Source organism: Lissotriton vulgaris, chromosome 6, assembly GCF_964263255.1.
Source record: "Lissotriton vulgaris chromosome 6, aLisVul1.2, whole genome shotgun sequence".
Taxonomy (NCBI): domain Eukaryota; kingdom Metazoa; phylum Chordata; class Amphibia; order Caudata; family Salamandridae; genus Lissotriton; species Lissotriton vulgaris.
In genome coordinates this window covers 209,883,924-209,907,931 of record NC_141694.1, presented here as the reverse complement: position 1 = coordinate 209,907,931, position 24,008 = coordinate 209,883,924, and the positions used below count along the sequence as shown (strand labels likewise).

Below are 24,008 nucleotides of genomic sequence, written 5' to 3'. Positions count from 1 at the left end.
AGATGGGGCCGCCCAGCTCTAGACCTCTTTGCAACGCCAGAAAATCCAAAATGCCCATCCTGCGCAAGTTGGCATCCCCACCCGGTTCTTGCGTGAATGCCCTTTTGATCAATTGGTGCGATCTATTCGCTTACGCTTTTCCGCCGATTCCTTTAGTACTGCGGGTGCTGTGGAAGATGCGGAGGCAGCCCTGCCACATCCTATTGATCGCCCCGCGTTGGCCCAGACAGGCATGGTGTTCGGAATTGCTTCTGCTGTCCCAGTGCGAGCCCATTCCTCTGCGTCCTCGTCCAGACCTCTTGACGATGGACATGGGCCAAGTGTGCCATCCGGTTCCCTCCACGCTACAATTGTCGGCATGGAGCCTGAGCACCTTGAATTCGCAGACTTAAACATATCTCAGGAATGCAGGGACATCCTCGCTCATACTAGGGCTCCGTCTACCATCAAAACTTACAAACTCAAGTGGAAGAGAGTCTGTCATTGGTGGTTGGCAGCAAATGTCCATCCAATCCATTCTACTCAGGGGCAACTTCTTCCGTTCTTCTTAAGTTTTGCTCAGTCGGGACTTTCACATGCTACCTTGAGAGTTTTCCTAGCTGCAATATCTCGCTTCAGACACGATGGCTCTTCCTTCCTCTGTTCGTCCAGAATCATGCGCCAGTTTTTCAAAGGGCTCTTCCGAAAGTTCCCACCTGTTCGGCGCCCTCCTCCACCATGGCACCTCAATGTTGTCCTATCTCAACTTATGAAGTCAGCATTTGAACCTATCCGTAGGGCGGATATCAAGTTCCTCATCTGGAAGGCTGCGCTGCTTTTGGCTTTAACTTCATCTCGTCACGGGAGCGACCTTCTCGCTTTCACTATCAAGTCACCTTATCTACAGTTCAAACCGGACGGCGTGGCACTTCGCACAACCCCTCTTTCCTACCTAAAATGCCTACGGATTTTCATTTGAATGAGCCTGTGTTCCTAAAAACTTTCCTTCTGGACCCAAGGTCTCCGGCGGAACAGCGCTTGCATTCTCTGGCCATCAAACAATGCCTTCAATTTTACATTGCCAGAATAGCCCCCTTCCGCAAGTCCGATCAACTGTTCATTGCTTATGGGTGGCCGCGTAAGGGGCAGCCAGTTACCAAACCAACAATTGCCCGTTGGCTTTCTTCAGCCATTACCTTCTGCCATCAACAAGCTGGCAAACCATTGCAGTCTTCAGTGAGGGCTCATTCTACGAGGGCGATATCTTCATCCACCGCCTTGTTTGCCGGTGTGCCACTTCATCAGATTTGCCGCGCAGCGAAATGGTCCAGCAGGCACACCTTCACCAAGCATTACTGCTTGGATGCCATCAATGAGGCGGATACCGCAGTGGGACAGGCAGTGCTTAGTCATCTTTTCAAGTAAGGTGATCCTCTGTTCCCTCCTCCTTTGTGTTTTCCTGTGGTTGCTATAAATGCTTACATGACTGTATTTTTACTGTCTTTGGCTTTTTCCATATGTGCCTAGCAATCTCAGCTCTACGGAGGTTACTGCTCTACTCTATTCAAGCATGTGAATCTATGAAAGACACCCCTAATACTGGAGAAGAACAATGGTTACTTACCTGTAAACAGGTGGTTCTCCAGTATTGGTGTCTTTCATAGATTCACATGCGACCCACCGTTCCTCCCCTCAGAGGCTCTCTTCTCCTCATGCACTCTAGGTCTCTTTGGCGCTACGAAAATCTGAGGACTGGAGCTTCTGAGGAGAAGGTTCTAGAGGGTGCTTGCGCCTGATTAGCTGTAGTTTGGACTAACATAGTGACGCTAATGTGTTACAAGTGGTTTTTTCTCTTTACCATGCATTCCTATGTAGGAATGGTTTTAGAGGTTTTTCAGTTGTATTGAACTCTTCTTTTATTATGTATTATGTTTTCACACACACACATATATATATATATATATATATATATATATATACATATACATACATACATACATATATATATACATATATATACACATATATACACATATATACACATATATACACATATATACACATATATACACATATATACACATATATACATATATATATTTAGCATTATTGCTAATTTATGTACTGTGGGACTCCCACTTCGACTACAGGGAATATTCAAGCATGTGAATCTATGAAAGACACCAATACAGGAGAACCACCTGTTTACAGGTAAGTAACAATTGTTCTTTCTGTTGCAAGTTTCAAAAGTTAGACGTCTACACTGGGGGGCATGGCACTCTTGGTGGCCACTACGAAAAAGTGGAACTCGTGTAAACATCCGATTTGAAACAAATCTGCTACTATTTAGGTAAGTCTCGAAGATGTTGTGCTCCTCTGCCACTGTGCTGATCAGAAGTGTTGCTGCCGGCACTTGTTATCCACTAGTAACGGTCTTTTATGCCAAGATACCCTATGGTTTCACACTTCGATAAATAAACAAAAACATGAATTCTGTGTATAATGTTCTTTCCCTGCTCTATTCATCAGACTATTAGTGATCCTGACGGCCTTGGAAATGGTTTACAAAGCAGCGCATCGAGTTCAACACACTTTTAATATTAAAAAGTAATTATAGTAGATTATCCCTTAAACACAATAGCAATAAATGACTCCATTAATTTGTGCTGCTGAATAATTTATCTGAAAAAATGTTCCTCTGCTCTTCTACAACTACGATGCATCCCGTTGTGATCCATTAAACTTTCGGCCTATAATGCGTGTGAAAGCTGAGAAGCAGAGTGCTTATGTACCGCAGTGATGCCTTAAGAAAAGAGGGGCAGGCACTGCCCTAGAGGGTAGAAGTCTGCAATTAGAGTTAAGTGTAGAGGAAGGCAAGAGAATATGTAATGTGCAGTTATGAGGCAGTACTTGTAGGTGGAGTTTCCACACAAGTCCGAAGAGACACTTGTCGGCACCACTGACGTGAGGTGGGTGGGTAAATCTCCAAGAAATCGCAACAAGAGCTAGCCGCTTTAAGATCAATCACTACAAAGATGTGAGCATGCAACGAGCAAAATGTATGAGGACAGGCCACAAGTCCGAATATGTCTTCATCATGAACAACATGGCTTGAATAGGAAACTGCATTCTGAAAGGTTCCCTGGGAAGGAATTTCGCCCATTGCTTACCATTGGCTTTGTGGCTTGTAACTCAAAGTTGCTTGCTTTCTATTTGCTGGCTTTATTTGAATTAAAGCTGTCCAGTCTGAGTTTGTCCCTCCTGTGACCAACTCTTCTTTACTGTATCCTTCAGAGTAATGTCTTTCTGTAAACAGGCCTTTAAATATCGTACCTCCTCCACTTAACCCCCTCCACTCTACCCTCAACCCCCTCCACTCTACCCTCAACCCCCTCCACTCTACCCCCTACACTCTACTCCCTACCCCTCTCTATCCCACCCCTCTCCACGAATATACCCCACTCCAATCCACACCACTAACTTTTAGCCTGCTTCACAGCAGTCACACTGGTGTACAGCATGGCTAAAATACATTGCAAAGCGAATAACTCTCAGTAGGTGATACCTATTGGCTATACCAATGCTTGATGAGTGTTTTTACCCAGATACAACAGGTTGTCTCCGTTGCGACAGCGCAGGTGTGCTGCCTCCAAGCCCAACCAAAAAATGATCACATAAGTGTGCAACTGGTCAAGCTCTCCCGGCTCCCATTCATGGCAAAGACCATCATCAGTACACCTGTCCTAGATCAACAGTCCTACATACAAAACAAACTGGCTAAACGTAATCTACTCTTTGAAATGCCCAAAAAAAATCTGGCACGATTGCACTTGCAAAGCCTCGGGGTTCTCGAACTCAACCGGATAGAGGTGAAAATGTGCTGCAAAATGTACTAGTTGGAATCGTTCATGGGTGATAACTTAAACCCTCATTAACCACCCGTGAATGGTCAAGGAGGCTGACCATTTTAATAGAGTTAAAAAAATAAAAGTTTAGCAAGATATGCCTCCGCTGTGCGATTACCATCCTGCAAATCACTTCAATAGGTCACACACCAACTTGAAGTGAAAACGAAAGAACGTTTTAGTAGCCACCTACTCTTTTCTTTAATTCTCTTCATTCAAACAGTATCAAAATACCCAGGTTCTTAAACTCTGAGGTGACCACCTCCTTTGGCAGCAGTGGTAATGTCTCACTATTGCGTAAAATCCAGAAAGGACACAAAGATTTTGACATTAATAAGAAAACGCTTACAAGGGGATACCAGACCTTATAAATACTTCTCCCTGTAAATACACACACACAGCTCAATAGACAAAATCAAATTCAAAAGGAATCTGCCTCGGGGCTTGCGCCAGCAGAACGTACCTAAAGCCTCGCCTTACAACTTAAAATACCTTATAACAGCAAGAACCACTATAAGCAATCAATTACATGAATTATTTCTTAATGGCCTAGACAACATCCCAGCACCAACAGCCTCAAACCACAGAGCACTTGGAAAAAGCAGACAAATACGTGAACAAAATGCTACTACCATATTTGAAGAATTCCCTTGAACACACCCAGTTTTCTAATTTTGTGGAATGAAAATACTGATGAACAGATCAAGTGCTAACATGCAGAAGCGCCTGCCTTGTACTACGCATGCAGAAACGACCCTTTCTTCCTCGGCATATCACAATCCTACAGCACACTTCCGCCCCTGCCTACGAGGAACACAAACCAAAGCTTGAAAAATATCCAACCCATTTTCATGAAATTACAGCAGTTCATTCAAAGAGAACTTTTTTCTACGAGGCCACTTACTAACCAAGTAAAGCCATTTTATAGTATTTGTCATAAAGTATTGTGAAAGCACAGTCAATGTAAAATCTGCACATCAACACAAAAAGCAAAGCCAACTTTAACAAACACAAGGCGTTTTAATTAATTTGCTGGCACCAGGTGCCATGAAATGCAGCCAAACAGTCAAAAAGAAATCAGGCCACGTTAACATTTATGAATTGCTATTCTGCGACAAAATGCGCTCTCTAACATGGAGTACTGGCAAACAACTTCATACGGTACAGAGAAGTATTACAGAGAAGTAGAAATATCATGGTACAACATAACAGGGTCAACTATCAAAAGAAAATATTAAACTGGTTAAACTAAATAGCAGATTTAACACTACAGACCAAAGGAAAGTCATAATTTTAGTCCTGCAAACCACAATCAATTCGACCCATTTACTTCCCATGCAGTCACTACCCTGGCATGATCAATGCACCAAAGTACAGTTTTTAGGTCTTGCATGTGCTGCATGCACTCTTACTCGCAAAAGATACTGTAAACAATAAGGGGCTTGCAGGCAGCCCATTGCTTAACATTCGTTGGCTTCATTGTCACTTTTATTTGCGGTCTTCTAACTGGCCAGTGTATGCTGGCTTCACTTCCTGTTCTTTCAGCTGGAGCATGGACCAATTACTGATCGCTTCAGCTGGATTGCTGTGCTTCCACTGATGTCATTGTGCTTGAGGCACTGATTGTATTTTTCAGTCTTTTCAGAACTTCTTGCCATTTGTAGCTCGGTTTTACTATGTCACACACACTTCTAAGAAGCCCTTTCCTCCTTTGAAAAGGATGCCTATTGTGACAACAGATGTTAACTGCTTCCAAATGTATTTTCACTAAGACATGAACATAGCCACAACTGCTTTCTTTATGCTGTAAGATTTTTGGCCTAATGTCTTTTTTTCCCTTGTTCACACATGGGGAGATTAACTGATTGGCTCGGAATCACAGGAGGGTTGTGCCAAAACCTAGCAAGCATCGACAAAGCCAAAATGTCTCAGCTTTGAGGCTATAGGCTGTGCCAGTGTCTTTTGTTAATGCTGTAGAGCATTTGCATGGACGACATTGGCAATGATTTGTAGCCAAGAAGTATAGCAGTGTGGCAACTGTGCAGCATAGCTAAAAATGATTTTACAAAATTAGGATGCATACAGTACTTAGCTGCATCATAGCACTTTTCAAAATTAGTTTTAGCCACACTGCTAAGCATCTGCACAGCAGTACAGCATGGCTACAAAACATTGCCAAAGTCAATAGCTCAAATATGCGAGACCTATTGGCTTTGCCAATGCTGGTTTGAGATGTTTTTTTAGGAGTAGTGGCACTGTTGTCACGTCAACTTTTCCTCAGCAGATAACGAGACAAGCAAGGAACAAGTTCTTATCAGAAAAATGTACTTCAACTCTTATGCTCCGAAGTGGCACTGTAACAAGCCACAAATAAACCTCTTCAAAGCCAATAGGTCTGGCCTCAGCAAGTGTGCATTTTTATTGATGGATTTAGTTATTTTCAAAAGAAAGGAATTCACAAAGAATATTTGGCAAATATGAAGAAATAAAAATAAAGGAGTGAAGACCAACCCAGGCGGCTGTGCGTGTGATAAGGCCAAATGCCGACACTTAAAGTGCACGTCAGTCAACTGATTAAATGGATGGACTTCCCATGCTGTACTGGGAAGTAAAATGTAGAAGACCGTCATATGGTTACTGCGTTTATATATATTGGGTTAAGTTAGCATGAGTTTATTAAATGTTTAAACACCATATTTTTCTTCGGCTTCAGTTTGCACACGACACCTAATTGTTATTGTAGCTTTCAACCTAGACGAAAGATGTGATTTATTTGAGAATAATATGTTATTGCTCTGATATCAGTCGTGCTTGGTACACTTGGTACAAATGTCTGCACACTGAGAACTGTACCCTCTAAGGATAACCTAACACAAGGTTGCTGAAGGCCTGATCCTCGCACCACATTAGACATAACACAAATAATGTTGCTGCCAACATTGGGCTCTACTCGGGTTTAAGATAGAGTTACAGGGAATGAATCAACACACTTGATGCTTCGCATGCAGAGAGCTGGTAGCTGTTGATGTGATCTGCTCCTACTGACCATTAGAGGTATGGGCCCGCCCTGCTAAAACCCCAAATGAGACCTTCTTAGATATAATATAATCTGCTAAATAGGGTGCGCGAAATATAGATGATACAGAATTTCTATAGATTTTGCATTATATTATGCTATCACCGTTCGCTTATTATGGACTAGTGACTATGCTGATAACTCTGATTTTCATAATATGTATGTTGATATTATATAAGATACTGCGTTTGAGAACCTTGCATTGAAAAATAAACATTTCAAACTTGCACGTGTGTTCTTTGACTCCCCGTTTTGGTTTGTACTGATTAAATAACGAAAGAGTGTTCATGTGTTCCACGATACCGGAGGTACTCTAAGTACATGTTCTGGATTGTCTAAGTCATTGGGAAGTTATTACTACCGATGAGACACTGTAGCTAGCTTGGTAAGGGGATTTCTGAAACTAAGGTGAGTCTTGGGTCACCCTAACTCACCCAGGTTCTAGATCTCTGTGCACAGTTCTGTGGGAGAACGGAAACCCTGCTACAAGACAGCTGAACTGACCGATTGAATGTATAGAGCAGACAGAAAGCTCTAGTATACAAGTGTGTACTTTTTTGAAATTCTTTATTTTTTAAACAAGAGGCTGGCGAAACAACTAAAGCAGACTCTAAACCGGACCTAAAAATAAATGCATACATTTAAAATTAGTCTACACACACTGGCGGCTTTCCATTCCGCCTAGGAGACCTGCAATAGGGAACTTCAACCATGGTGTCCATGAGTTTGCTTTATCAGAGATCGAAGAAGTAAGTCCTTCCGAAATGAATCAACGTTTAAGTGAAGGAAGGATTCCATGGACAGGCCATTGGCGAACACTCTTGAGTGAGACCCGCTTAGAAGCTTGTGCATGACAGGGAAGCATCGAGGTTTTGCCTCCAACCCTGGACTGCTGCCCAAAAGCAGTCACAGCTTTTGGGTGCTTGAAATGCGGAAGAATAAGTAGCCCTCTGCATTTCTCCAGCAAGACAAAGATCTTTCTTTTGGAGAAACTATTAATATTGCGCTAGTAGGTGTCCACTCTTATCAGTATAATGGAGTGAACTCCTAGACCTTTGTCCTGTGACCAGAAGGTACATGATGGATCCTAAACAGCCTACAGCACCCGGGAATCTGACCAGAGCACCAAAAAGGTGAAATCTGGCAAGATTACCACGAGTAAAGCTTGCTTTTGACTCCAGGAGCCAGATTCCGGTCGAGAAGTGTAATGTTCGGTCTGCTCTGGCTTGCAAACAGGATCATGATGCTTGCAGAAAATAAAAAACACACGCTCTCCCTAGCACAAGCATAAATGCTAGAGTATGTGCCTTCGCTTGGTAGCACTTAGCAGTGAGAGGCAAAGGCCCTGTATGGAACCTTGGTTGTCTCCCACTGTCAGCGTGTAAGAAGTTAAAAAAATCCTTTTTAGTTAGTAGGCCAGATTGATATTACAATTTGTCAGTATTTGCCCCAGCCAAACACAATCTTAATGGTCCTAGAACGCTCTGGTAACGGACCTGTGAAAGATGCCAGCAATCACCCTTATATGTAGGGGCATTATACATTGATCGACTGAGAATAACATGCACGGAACCCATCTGTTCGTCAGAGACTAAATATCTTGTTTCTACCCACTCAGTTAATTTAATTGCTAATTACATAGAAAACTAAGTGAATCTAGTAGTGATCACAATCTGCTGTAACTCTGGAAATGACCTGGTCACTTTTTACGTCTTGTCTTAGGTGTTCTGGTGTTAGACCTATTGTGGATAGTACCAACACTTACAGTGGGCTTTGGACCAACACAGCAATTGCCATTGGTTGGCTTTTTGTCAATTTTATTTTGCCTGCTTCTTATTAGGTAGTTTTCTTTCCTCATCTTGTGTTGTCAATCCATTTACTCAATCACAGATTTTTTACTATCCTTAAGATTTGATGCCTTGCATGTTCCATTGTTCACTTTCTGAAAGATACTGGTTTCTTTCCATTCAGCACTATATGCGAGTGTATATTTTCTCAATTTCCCTCGTGTCATACAAACATCAGAAAAAAGACTTTCGCAAGGCCAGCCAAAAGGTGAGACCTAATGGCTTTGACAATGCTTGATAAATATATAGAAAACCAAACTACCCTTCTAGGAATTCACTGTCACGTTATTTTCAGTATAGAGTGGAAAGGCTGAAAGCCCACCAGTAAGGGTTTACTTTAATAAAGAACCTACGGTATCATTGGAGTCAGGGGCTTTAAATATTTCAAATATTCAATTATCCTTGTTGTTGTCCCACTTTTCAGTCTAAAATGGCAACATTCAGAACTGGTCATTGATCCACCTCTATAGTTACTAAAAATGCAAGGCTGGAACACCACCCCGAGTGGGGATGCACTGATCCGAAACATACAGTTTTATTTGTGCTATGTTGTGCAGTTTATGTTAAATGAGCTCTTTGATGAATGATTTAGTCCTTTACCAATCAGAAGCATTGATCAAAACAAGTGGGGGGTCAGGGTGGATGGCTGTGGCGAGGGAGCACAGGATAGCAGATTCATCTCTCAGAAAAACTACATGCACCTATTGTCCAAGGAGGACTTCCTTGAGAGGGGTGGGAGCGGAGGGGGGTGAGGAAAGGTTCTGTATTACAGAAGCAAACTGATATCGTTCACCAGCAACACCACACTGTCGCTGTGGCCGCTTCAGTGGAACGACATTATCTACAACTTCAAACATGATCAAAGGGCAATCTCCTGGGAACAGACAAACAACCAACACAATACTTCTACGTGAGTCATGTGTTCTTTGACTCACGTAGGCGTCTCGACCCTTTCTCCGTATATCTACTGTTTTTCAACCTTCTCATTCCCATTTCTTCACATTTCTAACAGGCCTTTTGATAGTTTTCGCTTTTATCCTCAAACTATGCCCAGGCCTTGAAAAAGTGGGGCTTATAAACAAAATTGCACTGTTTTGTCATAATCCTGAATGGGATGCGAGTTATCAATGAGGGACAAAAGGTGTCGTAAGGCATCTAGCATGGTGTTGTCATACACTGAGCGACCCCCAGTGTCCTTGCCCTTCTCGTCCTTTACAACAGGGGTACCTGCTCAATTAGGAAACAAAAGCTGAAGTTTAGACAGTTTTCCCATTCATGTGTCTCACCTAGCTTTCAAATTCAGCTGACAATCTTGCCAGCAACCACTATCAGGGCAACTATTTGTTGGTGCACTGGTGATTCTTCTGGGTACGTGCAGTGCCACACTAGACCACATTATGTTTGAAAGACCAGTGCTTAGCTGCTGGGGAATCTTTGGCAGTCTTGGAGAATGGATTTAAAATAAAATAAATACAAATAGAATGTTCAATTCTGGCACTGAGGTGTGTGGAGCTACTTAATTAACACAAGAGAAACATAATTCCCTGCAAAGCCAGACAACAACTGGCTCCGTAAATCAATTAAGACCTAATTTTATAGACGATAGGATTTGCCTTTAGCCTTCGTATTGTCAGTTTCTGTGAACCCCTTTGATACCAGCAGGTGGTGTGTTTCTGTGCTATATAAACATAATGGGCAATATAATCAAGGAATTTGATTTTGCTGTTAATTACTTGGTACAAAAAGTGACCTGGTACAATAGACTTGCCTTAACAAAATTGTCCGGAAACATGCCTCTCCGCCCATGAACTTCTCCTTCCATCCATCCTTCCTCTTCTAGTCTTTTCACGTTCTTTATTATTTCACCAACCCGTATTGTTAGCTCATCCTCGTGTACTGCTTCGTAGTCATATTCCACAATATATTCAACTAAATGGAAAGGAAACAATATATATATTTTAAATATTATCAAGGTACATGTGAAATCACAAGTCAAATAATTTCCACATCGTGCATTTCGATTTAACTTTTTTTAATGCATCTCTAAATACCACGCTTCTAAAGTTTCTAAGCGCTTTAAATAAGAGATGTAGCTTCCACAATTAATAATTTTTGTCCCATTTTCAGACTATGAAATTTCAGTCTTTCCTGACGCCTAGTTACTTATTTTCCTCAGCACATAAAAACAAATCTGAATGTGAGACATGGAAACACCCTGTTTGAGACCATGAGAGCACTTCCACTTGGACCTTAAGTCATGCCCCTTAAGTGCTTACAGCGTAAAGCACCCACACACGAGCTCTTGCAGGGGTAAGTTTAGTTTGGGTCAAATCTGTAATGTTTTTGGGCAGGAGGTGGAGTCGAAAACTTTTGTTTGAGGCAATGGTAGACCATAAGCAACTTGTGAGGCAGAATCCACAGCGGACACCTTTAATAGACGGTGCAATGCCAATCTCTGGGGTTCAACCAATCAGTAGATTAGTGGAGCACTACTGGTCACCCGTGAGGGGATCCAGGAGTTGAAGCTGGATAGTGCTGTGTTTGTCACGTTGACTAAGAGCTTGCATGGCATGAGAACTCCTTAAGGATCGTGGGAGCCTATTTGAAGGTCACCGCTAATCCTTTTTCAATAATCTAGCCCACTATGTGCTCTAGGTGGCAGGTGTTTACAATCCGCGACAAAGTTCTGACCAGGATAGGTGCGATGGAAACCTAAGAAAATAAATATTCTATCTCTCAATTTAGCTTGAAATCGAATGCTATTGAGAAACAAAACTCTAAAAAGGTAGGCATTATCTATAATCACAGGGAGAGAAAAAAACACTTTTATAAATGAGTTACCGATTTATTGCACACATAATAAGGAAGTAATTTGATTAATGTGAATTCTTTCCTAGCAGAGCGTTTGCAGCATCTTTCATATCTCAAAGGCTTCCCTCTCGATCACCGATTAACTTTACGAAATAACATAACTCCGCCTTAACAATTTAGCAATGATGTCCAATCCTCAGTTAATATTTTCAAGCATCTTTGCTAGCAGGATATACTCCCATTATACAAGGCGAATTCTTGTATTAGCAAGTTTTTTTTTAAACCAAAATATTCCATACATTTGCCTACTCAGTGCTATACATTTTGAACAAAACATCTTACGGTGGACAACCCAGTGTAGTAATCAACTAAGTGAACTAAGAACATAAGAAATACAGCAAAGAGACCAGAAGAGCGCAGCTTATTAAAAACGAGCATTTGGAATGCAATATGTATCGCATTCGTTAAATGCAGACCTATTGGTTTTGCAAATGGAAAAGAAATGCGGCGTCCGCCTGTCTCTGGTTTTTTTGTGTGCAACTTTTGTAGCAATGGCGGCATGCCATGCTTTAACTTTAAATGTTTAAAGCAAAAGCGTGGTATGCCTCCATTGCTACAAAAGACAATAAATTGAAGAAACAAGTTGCGCACCGCCGTTTTCTCCATTTATTTACTATTGTAGCAATCGCAGCGCGTGTGCTTTACATGTTTAAAGCTAAAGAGCCATTGCTATAAAAGTAAATAAAAGGAAAATAAATGCGACATCCACCGCCTTTGTTTTTTTATTTATTGACATTTGTAGCAATGGCAGCACGCCAAACTTTAGCTGCTTACAGCTAAAGCGTGCCATGCCGCGATTGCAACAAAAGTCAATACATTGTCGTGCAGGGAGATGGGGCATGCCAGAGAGAACAGTAAATACAAAGTGTAAAGGTCTGTAAAGTTATCAAGATACAATGCATTATGCCAGCAGAACAGCAACAGGGCAATAAGGAGGGCAACAATGATGGAAGGGAGTGACAGCGAGAAGGCAACAAATGGCCAGAGATAGCCAACCAAAATAAAAATTGTGGAGGTCTACTGGGAGGGAACCAAGCTCACAAAGGTGGGACATACATATGTATAGTATTGACCAACCAGAGTAAAGGAATATAGAAAGGCAGACCAACTAACCAACCAGAAGAACTGGGAGTGCTGAATGCCCATATCCTGAATACAGCATGTCTTGAAGAGACATCACAAGCACTGCCTAGGCGAGACCTAAAAAACTGCACGCCTGTCTCTCAATTCTTCATCCACCACACTGCTACGAGCTGCATCTCAGAACACAATAACTGCACCTCTGTGGACATGGAAACACTTACCAGATGGTAGAAAAACAATGACAGACACCGTACACAGTGTAGATTGCTACATATGTAGGCAAGTGCTTCAGTGCCCCCAAACGAGTCTAAGCGCTATACAAATGTCGCAGTACACTACGCTAAACTAGATTTGAACTTTGCAATGGGTGGTTCAGGCGAGATGTTTGAGATTATAAGGTCATTTTTAATGCAGTTATATTAAACATAACACGTTAAGAGTCCTCGAAGGGCGGTGCATAATAAAACATGTTGCACTTGGTCGATGCTGCAAAGACTAGTTCACACATACTGCTTCTGAGAGACATTTTCAAGATGCTCAATGTGATAGTGGTTACTGAGCAAACTGTGAAATGTTGACAAATTGGGCAAAGAACAGAATTTTGAGGAAGCGGGTAGAGGGGAGGAGGTGGCAGAGTTTAGGTTAAGTTGAAGTATTGACTGAAGGAAGCAGTCAGGGATTGTGAGGGGCTGAAGGGGGGCGGGGCTAGTCAGTGGGGTGAAGGGTTGGGTATTATGGGATCTAGAATTTGTGACTGAAGAAGCAGCCAGGGGTTCAGAAAGAGTTCCAATGCTCTAGGGAAGGTGGGGGTTGTCCTGGACAGGATCAACAGGGTGTCAGTATTGAAGTTAATGGTTTTATCCAAGAGCTGGAAAGAGAGGGAAGGCCAGGGATCAGACAATTGCAGCAGAGCCACTTATGGAGGTCTACAGTAGTGCAGGACTGCAAAGTGGATTTTGTGAATGCAGAGTATGTCAGAGGTGGTGGTTTAAAAGAAACACGAGAAGGTAATTTTATGGCACGACACGGAGGCCATATTATGCAAATCTCCTTTATTACTACAGCTCGGCTCAAGAATCGAACAGAACTTTAGTGAACATTCTGAAGAGATGAAGAGTCCCTCTATGACCAGGTATCTTCCTTCTTTGTTGCTGCTGCTCAGAAAGATAAGTACTGCCTCTTCAGGCTTAGCACTTTACCTGTGTTTTTGCGCTTTTCTACCGCGCTGTGTGTGTGACTATTATATGCGTAAGGTTATGTTGTCTTGTATGCCTTTTGAGGGATGAATATCGATGTGTTGCTTCTAAACTTTCAACAGTGACTATATAACCATATAGATCTTTACTCACGCTTAATCCTAACTTCTCTTGTTAATCATTTACTGGGTCTTGGTACCCTTCGCTTCTGCGCTCCACCTACTCCTCCTCCGGTTTTATTTTAAACCGGTACAGTTTACTTTCGCCTCGCATTCGCGTCCAAAACTCTGTTTTACCCTCCCCCCCCCCCCTCACCCTCCCCCCGCATGTAACCGGTCACCCGCCGCTCACGGCTCCCCGACTCACCTTCCCATGCCTCTTTCCTCAGCGAAATGGACGCGATGGCAGTCTCTTCTCTCGCCCATGGTGGCAATCCGCCTTTGAGGAAAAGCCCTTAGCATCCGTCCGCGCACGCTTTGTTGCGTGCGTGACGGACAATTTGTGCCTTCAACTGTCAATTTCATAGTCTTAATACTGGGCGACCTGTTGGCTTACACAACGTTTATTCAACTCATTTTTTCGAAGTCCCGACCTCATTCTCGTTATTTCGGACCCCCCCCCATTTCATTCTCTATCATTTTGGCTATCTCTCGACCTTATCTTCATTATTATTTTTTTCCTTGTCATTGCTTATTAATTAAAAAAAAAAAAAGTAAGGGCATATCTAGACAAGGTCTACAGCCCCATCTCAGCCAGATATTGACAAGAAATTAGAAGAACTCGTCAATAAGGCTCTAGAGAAAGCACTAGGGTCTATTGACGACAAAATAAGTAAAACGCTGGGGTCCATTTCCAACCTATCCTCTGCCCCCTCTACAAGTAAATCAGATGGGGCATCTAAAACTAATAAGAAGAGGGTCTTTAGAGCGAACCAAATCAAAAAGGGCGCAAAGAGGCCCCAAACCTCCATTTCTACGGGCCTAAAGGGCGCTGAGAGGATTGGTGCCTCGGGCACCCCAGGTGGGCATCATGAAGGCCCAGAGCTTCCCATCCACATTGACAGCGACGTGAGCTGTGAGGAAGAGATTGAGCTGTCATGCTCCTCTGGCTTAATACGGATGTGGACGATGATCAGATCAGAGATTCTGGGAGCTTGGAAGAGGCTTCTAAGGCCTCAGGGTCCAATACTATACTCGTGGACCCATTTGGGGACGAAATGTTCGACCCTTTGTTAAACACGCTCTGTCCCCAGAATGGACCCCTTCCCAGCACATTGTGTACTACCTCTCCTTCTAGCTAAGAAGGGAAATACCCAAAGAGGTCAGATCTAGGCTTAGATCTGAATGCCCACGCCCTTCATTTCCCCACAAGATTGCTGTGACCCCGGAATTAGATCCAAAAGTCGTGGCTTTCATAGCCAAAAACAACAAGGACCCTAGGAAGGGGTTGGACAAAGGATTGAAATCCGGTCAAGACCGCCTTCTTGACGTCATAGGTCCACTCACCAAAATTTTCGAGATGACCGAATCCGCCTACGTGGAGAATAATCAGATTGATGTTAAAGAATTCAGGGAGTGGGTACAAAGGGCCATATGCCTTGTTGGCAATGCTAGTTCTGCCATCTCCACGGAGAGAAGTAAAGGAATACTGCTAAAAATAGACCCCAAACTTGTGGAATTAGCCAAAAGGGATGGAGGTGCAGACTCCCAGGGCCTCCTCTTTGGCGAGGATTTTATCAAAGAAATGGCTAAATATGTGAGCGCTTTTAGCTCAATCCAGAAATCACAAAAAGAGATTAAAAAAAGTGTACCAAGATAGAGTTTTTACCAGGCCCGGGAGAATGCGGGGTTGTTTCCCCGGCCTCTGAGCACAATCCTCAAGACCCTTCTTCAACCGTGGTGGAAGATTTACCAACAACTATGGCTCCAATCAGTTCTATCCGCAGAGACAGAGGAACCGCGGACTCACCTTCAGAGGCGAGCGTAGACAACGCTCCTTCTCATCAGGTAGGACCCTTGAAAGACCCTTCAGATACCCCTCCAAAAGGTGGGAGGGAGGCTACGCAAATTCGCTGGGATTTGGAACTCGGGACAGTTGGGTCTTACATACAGTAAGGGGTTACAGAATAGACTTTACAGGTATCCCCTCCCAGACAAGATTCCCTCGCGAGATCACATTCTCACACAAGGACAGAGATCTAGTCTCCCAAGAAGTGATAGAATTATTGAAAAAAGGGGCTATAATCAAGAAAAACGGTGGGTTTCATCAGCAATGTTTTCCTAGTGGAAAAGAAAAACAAAGAGCAAAGACCTGTGATAAACCTGAAAGACTTAAACCATTGGGTAGTTTACCAACACTTCAAAATGGAGGGTATACACCTCCTAAGAGACATCTTGAGAAAAGGAGATTGGCTCACAAGGTTAGACTTGAAAGATGCCTACTTGACAATACTGATCTGGGAACCCCATCAAAGATTCCTCCAGTTTACTTGGCTAGGAAAGCTCTACCAATTTTGCAGTCTACCCTTCGGACTATCGTCTGCCCCTTGGTGCTTCACCAAGGTACTACGTCTGTAACCGCTTGGCTCACGGAGAGAGGGGTGAGATCATATACCTAGACGATATCCTTATAATGGCCCAATCCAAAGAGACTGCGTCTCTTCACACAAACCTAGCGATTCGACTCCTACAGCATCTAGGTTTTATCATAAACAAGAAGAAATCTTGTACGGAGCCCAATCAGACAGTCCCTGGGCTTCACTGTAGATACACTGAAGGCAGAACTGAAATTGCCTTCCGAAAAGGTCAGGAAACTCAGGAAGGCGCTGAGGAAGGCACTCGCAAAGAAGACCTTCCCACTAAGAATCCTGGCGAGGATAGTGGGCCTCTTACCCTCGACAATCCAAGCTATCTTCCCCGGACCCCTCCACTATCGAGCAATTCAGAGACTGAAGGCGAGTGCTTTGAGATCGAACCTTTCTTACTCCCAAATGGTGTCCCTAGACCAAGAGTCGAGGACGGAACTCCTCTGGTGGCTGAAGAATGCGGAAGCATGGAATGGCAGAGCCATTTTCGGAGAAGGACCGGATTTAATAATAGAATCGGATGAGAGCTTGGAAGGATGGGGGGAGAGATGTGGGGACTACTCAACAGGTGGACGTTGGACCACCCAAGAAAAAAAGATTGCATATCAACTGCTTAGAATTACTAGCAGGTTCATTTGCGATTCGGTGCTTTACAATGAAGGCAGCGAAATAATGTGCGACATTACGGATGGACAATGTCTCATCTGTCTGCTATGTCAACAAACTGGGCGGACCACACTCCAAGGGCCTCACGGACCTGGCGAAGGGATTTTGGGAATATTGTTTGAACAAAGGTATTTTGGTTATAGCGGAACATATTCCAGGGTTAAGCAATGGTGTGGCAGACTGGTTCTCGAGGAATTTTAGGGAGTCCAGCAACTGGAGACTAGACAGACAAACGTTTCTAACTATCCAATCTATATGGGGTCCTTTCGGAACAGACCTTTCAGCAAACCGCCTCAACACACAACTGGAGGAATTCTTCAATTGGAGGCTGGACCCTCAAGCTCGGGGAGTAGATGCCTTCCTCCAAGATTGGAAGGGCTTGAAGCCCTATGCCTTCCCGCCTCTTGCATTGCTTCCCCGTCTTCTCCTTCATGCTCGACGCTACAACGCGAACATAACTAAAGTTACTCCCCTTTGGAGATCACAAGCCTGGTTTCCAGTCGTTCTTGAAATGAGCATAGATTTTCCAATCCTGATAACCTGGTTCAGAGAAGTACTTTTGGGTCCAGAAGGGGACGTTCATCCCCTCATAGATCAGGGCCTTCTAGATTTGACGGCATGAAAGATTTCAGGAGACAATGGCAGATCCCGGGGCTTTCGGCAAATGCTTTCAGACTCATCTCTGAGTCATGGGCTCCGGGTACAAGGAAAGCATATCGACTGGGATGGAACAAATGGGTTTGCTGGTGTTTTCAACGGGGTCATAATCCCGTTTCAGTTGATCTAGTTCATGCTATTAATTACCCGTCTGAACTCTTCACTTCGGGACTCTCTTATAGGACCGTCAACGTCTACAGATCTGCAATTTCTGCAGGGCACTGCCTTGTTAATGGTCTCTCCGTTGGACAGAATTTGTTAACTAAAAAAATTATGAGAAGCATGAGAGTCCTTAATCCTCCCATCGCTAAAAATTCCGCCCTTTGGGATGTTACACTGGTACTTCAAACCTTATCCTCCTGGGGAGAAAAATCTTCTCTCTCCATGAAACGTATCTTTTAAGTTGACTGTTTTATTATGCCTGGTTTCTTTCAGAAGAACCTCTGATGTCAAAGCTTTAGATGATATTTCTAGCAGATCCTTTTAACCAGATGGTGTATGTTTCTATCTTAAAAAAAAGAACCAAAACTATGTCTTCTATTTTTTTACCCCTTCTTTCCACAGAATGAAAGACTCTGCGTGGTTAAATGTCTGAAAGAATATGAGAGAAGGGCTATTAATCTGAGATTTAACAAGTCTCAATTATTAATTTCCTATAGATTTCCCCATAAGAGAGTTTCTTCCCCAACCCTGGCAAGGTGGGTAAAGGGGGTTGTGTGAAAGCGGTGTGGATACCTCTATCTTTGGGGCTCATTCCCTCAGAGGCGCATCAGCTTCTAATGCATATTTTCTTGGTGGAGGATTACAGGAAATTCTTAAGGCAGCGGACTGGTCTAATGATACTATGTTTAAGACTTGTTATTTTAGACCAATCTCTAATGTGATTGATAATGTTCTTAATGCACTTTGAACTTGCATAATATGGCCTCCGTGTCGTGCCATAAAATTTAGTTTTTCACAGCCTGCTGGGCAGAAAATCTGGATTTTATTATGGACACGGAGGCTAATATTATCCCACCACTTTTGGTTTGTATTTTGAACCCACCCTATTCTTGTTACAAATGTTACGATAGTATTCTTTTTTCAGAATAAGAATTTTCATCCCTCTGGACTGAGATTTGGGAAACCTACGAATAGCGGCATGTTTTTCTTCAAGTTGAATTTCTTTCTTCGCAGCCTGTCAAAGAAGGAAGATACCTGGTCATAGAGGGACTCTTCATCTCTTCAGAATGTTCACTAAAGTTCTATTCGATTGTTGCTGCTGAGCTGTAGTAATAAAGGAGATTTGCATAATATTAGCCTCCGTGTTAATAATAAAATCCAGATTTTTTGCCCAGCAGGCTGTGAAAAATCTAAAGTTTTTTTCAAAATGTTATTTTCTTGATTATCTCAGAACGAAGAGAAAAATGCAACAACCCAATATTGGAGAGCAGAGTGACAGAAGAGCTTTAGATAACAGAAACATTAGTCTCAGGTAGTTACAGTGATTATCAAGCAATGCGCACATCATCATTGATAGACCACCTGAGGCGGGATGAGGTGACTGGTAATCAGCCCCGCCTGTAGCATCACTAGTTGCCAAGTTCAAAACTATGAATGGGATTCTGGCCAGACCATTTTTGACACTTCGCAGTTTTGTTTACAGTTCATAAAGGGCACCTTCAGTAGAATAATGGAACCCCCTGTCTTGGAACCAGTGTTCAGAACTTAATGGAGCATTACACATCCCTCGCCTACGAGAGAGTTATTGGCGTTATCAATGTTTTTTAAGTGATGTTGTACAGCAGCACGGCTGTTCAGCATGGCTGAGAGTAAAAAGAAAAGTGCTATGCTGGCGGAAGGCAACACAGAGGGCGTGTGTGTGTGTGTGTGTGTGTGGAGGGGTAACATGGACAGGGCAAAGGAGGGGTGGGGGGGGGCACACCATCCTTCATCTGACACCCACTGCTCCCAGTGGCAATCCCCAAATTTGATGTACATTTATAAGAACAAGTGCCATCTCCCACTGAACCTTCTAATACAGCGTCGAGAGTACTGTGATAGTCCCCTATGCCACATATTGTGCAGATACGAATGTCTTCGGAAGACTGAACTTATCATATGCTTAGCAATGTGCTTCTTATTACCAGAGTAAAGCCACCTGTGTGATGACATTTGACAGAAAGATGCCATCAATTAAATAGCCCATGACAAATATCGACCTCATACTTTTTACATTCAACATAACATTTGCAACTCAGGCAATCGCCAACCTCAACAGCAAGAGATTGCTCCCGTTCCATGGTAATTGCAAATATATACTGTATGGTTTGTTCAAATTGTAAAGTACTTTGAGAAACAAGGAGAGTGGCTCCCCTACTCAAAAGGGACAGCGCACCAATAGACTCAAAAGTAAAATATCTATTCTTCCTTTTGAGATACTTCAAAGCATTCATACATAAACAGATACCCGCAACAGTCATATACAGTCACCAACACCTCATCATGGAAATCCAGCAATCATTTGTTAAAAACATACAATTAAAAAAGTCCCAAAATACATTCAATATACCTCAAAAAACTTAATATATTGAACTTCTGTAAATTATCAAAATGCCAACAACCCCTGGAAAGGAATGTAATGAGACACTCCAATGCGTCTTACAGATGTTAATTTGCGATAACAGACAGCACATCAGAGGAATTAATTCTCTGTCTTTGGTATATTTACGGTCTTTGACAAAATTAACAGAAATTCCAGTGTCAATGTGTTTCGGTGGATTAAATCAATCTGACCACCATCAGGACAAACAAGTAATTCAATGTTCTCCTTTCCGTTTAAAAAAAAACAAAAAAAGGATTTTTCCATATAACCTATTATATAAAAGAAATGAGAAAAAAATTTCTTCACACAATAAGAAACCTATTGCATTACAATAATCCCATTCTCACCTGTTCAGTTTGTGACTAACAAAAACAATGCGTGAATCTTAAATCGAAAACGTGTTACTTAAACACAATTTAGTGTAAAAACCACCACCAATAAGTGCTCCAACATCCCTCAGTGAGTTTACCCCACTCTTGCCTCCAAGCCACTCTCACCACCACGTGTAGCCTGATGTGCAATAATGCTCTTGCATACTTTTTTTTAACCCCTTGGCTGCTGGCCCGTTTCCGCCGCTGTGCGGTAAACAAATGAACAGGGGCGGGCCATGACGAACCCCAGCCGTCATCAGCACACGAGCACTGTAGTGCATGATGGCTGGGGTTCATCATCAGCATGCAAGGGGTTAAAGCAATTTACCTGTGCCAAAGCACTTAGAAACAGGACATATTTAATAGAGGCCAATTGTTTACTGATGGTTTTCCAACTGTATATGGCTGGTGCAGATATCTGTTTATGTATGCATGCTTTGAAGTATCTCAAAAGGGAAACTGATTTTTGACTTTTGAACAAATTGTAAAGCACACCAATGCTGCGAGGTGCTGTTGTGCTACATAAAAATGTCAAAATAAATCCCACAGCCATGTGCTCATCAGCAATGAAGTCTAGTCCAGGAATCCCAGCCATAAACTAAGTTGGGGGCTTGCAAGAATTAGTCCATTAGTGTAGGTTATAAGCAGAAGGTTTATGAAGACTTAGTTACAGGTAATTAGGATGGTAAGTTTCAGATAAGTAGCTAGTAAGTAAATAGCAAATAGTCCAACCAGGAGCAGCATCCTTGCTGTTCAGCCCACACACCTCAACTGACCCTCTCAACCACAGCAAGCACTCCAGCATTCCATTACATCGCCAAGCACTATAGTATACAACTAGATCACATGCCTACTGGCTGAGCAGAAGGGAGCAGGTAACTAAGGGAAAGGATGCAAAGTAAAGATTCAAGTCACAACAATTCCCCAGCTGCTGAAATGTTATGGTGGTAATCTGCTACCAAGTGCCCTTGACTGAGTGTAGTCTTTTGAGAATCCTTGTTTCTCACATATTACAATTGAGTTTGGGCCCGCCGGGCGATGTCAGCCTTTCCAATCTTGGCTTGTGAAGCCAGAGCCATGAAGTTAAAATCAAAACAGAGTGAAGTGTGTTTGAGTAATCATGTGTTAAGCTGCAGGTCAGGGACTGGAAGGACAACACTTGTATAGTGTGTCCAATCTCTGTGGGGACCTTTGCTAGGATTTTGTGTTTCAACATGTAGCAGGGCCCTGGGGGTGCTGCGGGAGCGGATAACCACATATATATTCTTCATATCATTCGGAAAAAAGCTGGTTTCTGATAGGTACTCTGCTGGAGGACAGGCTCTTAATACATCTACAACCTCTATAGCTGAAGAGGGTCCGTCATGGCCGCCTCAATCTTCATTTCTGGGGTACTATGCGTAGGTCGGGGTAGAACGCCTGCACTACCATGCTGATGTGCATCCGATTATTAAAGTCGCCCTTGACGTAGTACAGAATATCTTGCTTATCTCGTTTTCTCACAAGCAAAGCTAGTAAGCGCCCAAGTTAGTCCATTTCATCTCATGACAGACTTCACTAATCCAAGCATATACCTTCCCGATATATTCAGCCGGGAAAAAACGCACTTAAACTCACATGAACACCATTGGTGGGAGAGGAGGGTCATCAATGGGGCTCAGCAGAACAATTTAAGGGCTATCTAAGCATTTCATACTATTCCCATTTCATACTACTTCCATCCAGTATGCTTTAAAATTCAACTGCCACTGCGAAACAGGGCTGATTTGATCTACAATTAACAGGCAAAAAAGTACTCAGTTGATTTTCAAAATTAGTTTGCCATACGCACACCAGGATATGTTAACATACCAGAACCAGTTCACCTAGTAATTTTATTATTTTAATTTACTTTGGATATATTTCACAAGATCTTCGAGAAACCAGGTGTGTACTGGTCCTTAAAATACTAACTGTTGAAAATCAATAACATGCTTGTCAGAAGTCAAGCATGATTTCCCCCTAAATTTAGTAAAATTCTGTTCTCATTTTGGCTTACATTCACTACATTGTCAAAACACATCAGAATAGATTCAGAATCATGTGAGTGCCTGCAATGAACAAGTGAATTGCCTTCTGTAAAGCTCTTTCTGGTGGATACTCTAACAGCAGATTCTTCACCTATGTGAATGTTCCCCAGGAGTCCGACTGGATACGGAAAACTCTAAAGCAGTACTTCTAAATACTGGGGAAGGTGGTGTTCTGTGGCTACGAATAAACGTTCTTCTGGTCAATTCTCGTCAGCAAGAGCCACATATAAGCGCCACCCATGAGCAGATGTCAGTTTCTTTCACAGGTGTGTTTATGCCCTAAGATGAAGAGCCCATCAGCAAATTAGTACGACCAAAGTGAAGCGCTCGAGCGGGACAGTTTTAGGTGCAAAAGATTGCATTTCACAGAACAGGGAGTGAGGGCAGCAGTGAGGAATCTGCAAAAAGAGCCTTATCGAAGGCAAGTAATTTGTTGTTCTTATGGATTCTTCTAACCACAGATTTCTCACATTGTACATTGATACCAAAGCAGTACCTCTTCAAGCAGTGGGTCTGTGGAATGGATCCAATCAGATCGTCCTTCAGGACCAATAAGATGAAATGCCCATCCAGACAGACCAGACTGTCAAGGCAATATTGCTTTGTGAGCATGTGCACTGATGCCTGCATAGTAGCCTAAAGGGAATTCCAGCAGCTTGATTGATATCCAGGATTGTGTGCCAATGCAGAATTGGCAGCCTTAGCTTGAGTGGAATGGGCCTTAATCCTGAAGGTGGCTGTTTCCTAGCTAGTGCTAGCAAATTTTATTGCAGAGGAGTAGCCACCTAGATAGTCCTTGCCTGCACTGACCTACTCCTGAGAAGCCCAAAAACAGCTCATCGACCACCCGATGATCCCTTGTACGATTAATGGGGAAACAGACGACTCCAAACGGTGGAGTGTCTCTCCTCACTTTATGGGGTAAGGCGGGGCAAAGAAAGCTGGAAGGGCGGACATGAAAAAGGGTCACTATTTTCAGGAGCAATTCAGCTCGAACCCTCAGCACCAGTTAATTTGGATAAAGGGTGGATAAGGTGACTGGACCGAAAGTGCCTCCAGCTTACTTATGCAATGAGATAGTGTTATCTTTACCAAAAAAACTGTTTTCACAGGTTTCAAA

At 42.8% G+C, this 24,008-nt stretch overlaps 1 protein-coding gene across 2 annotated transcripts in view; it reads right to left on the bottom strand.

Moving 5' to 3' along the window:
- CD2AP (CD2 associated protein) overlaps window positions 1–24,008 on the bottom strand; it is a 630,446-nt gene that overhangs the window by 445,270 nt on the left and 161,168 nt on the right. For both annotated transcript variants that reach the window (XM_086926250.1, XM_086926251.1), the window contains exon 2: window positions 10,576–10,736. In XM_086926250.1, the coding sequence (XP_086782376.1) occupies window positions 10,576–10,736 (161 nt within the window). The remainder of the gene's footprint in view (window positions 1–10,575; window positions 10,737–24,008) is intronic.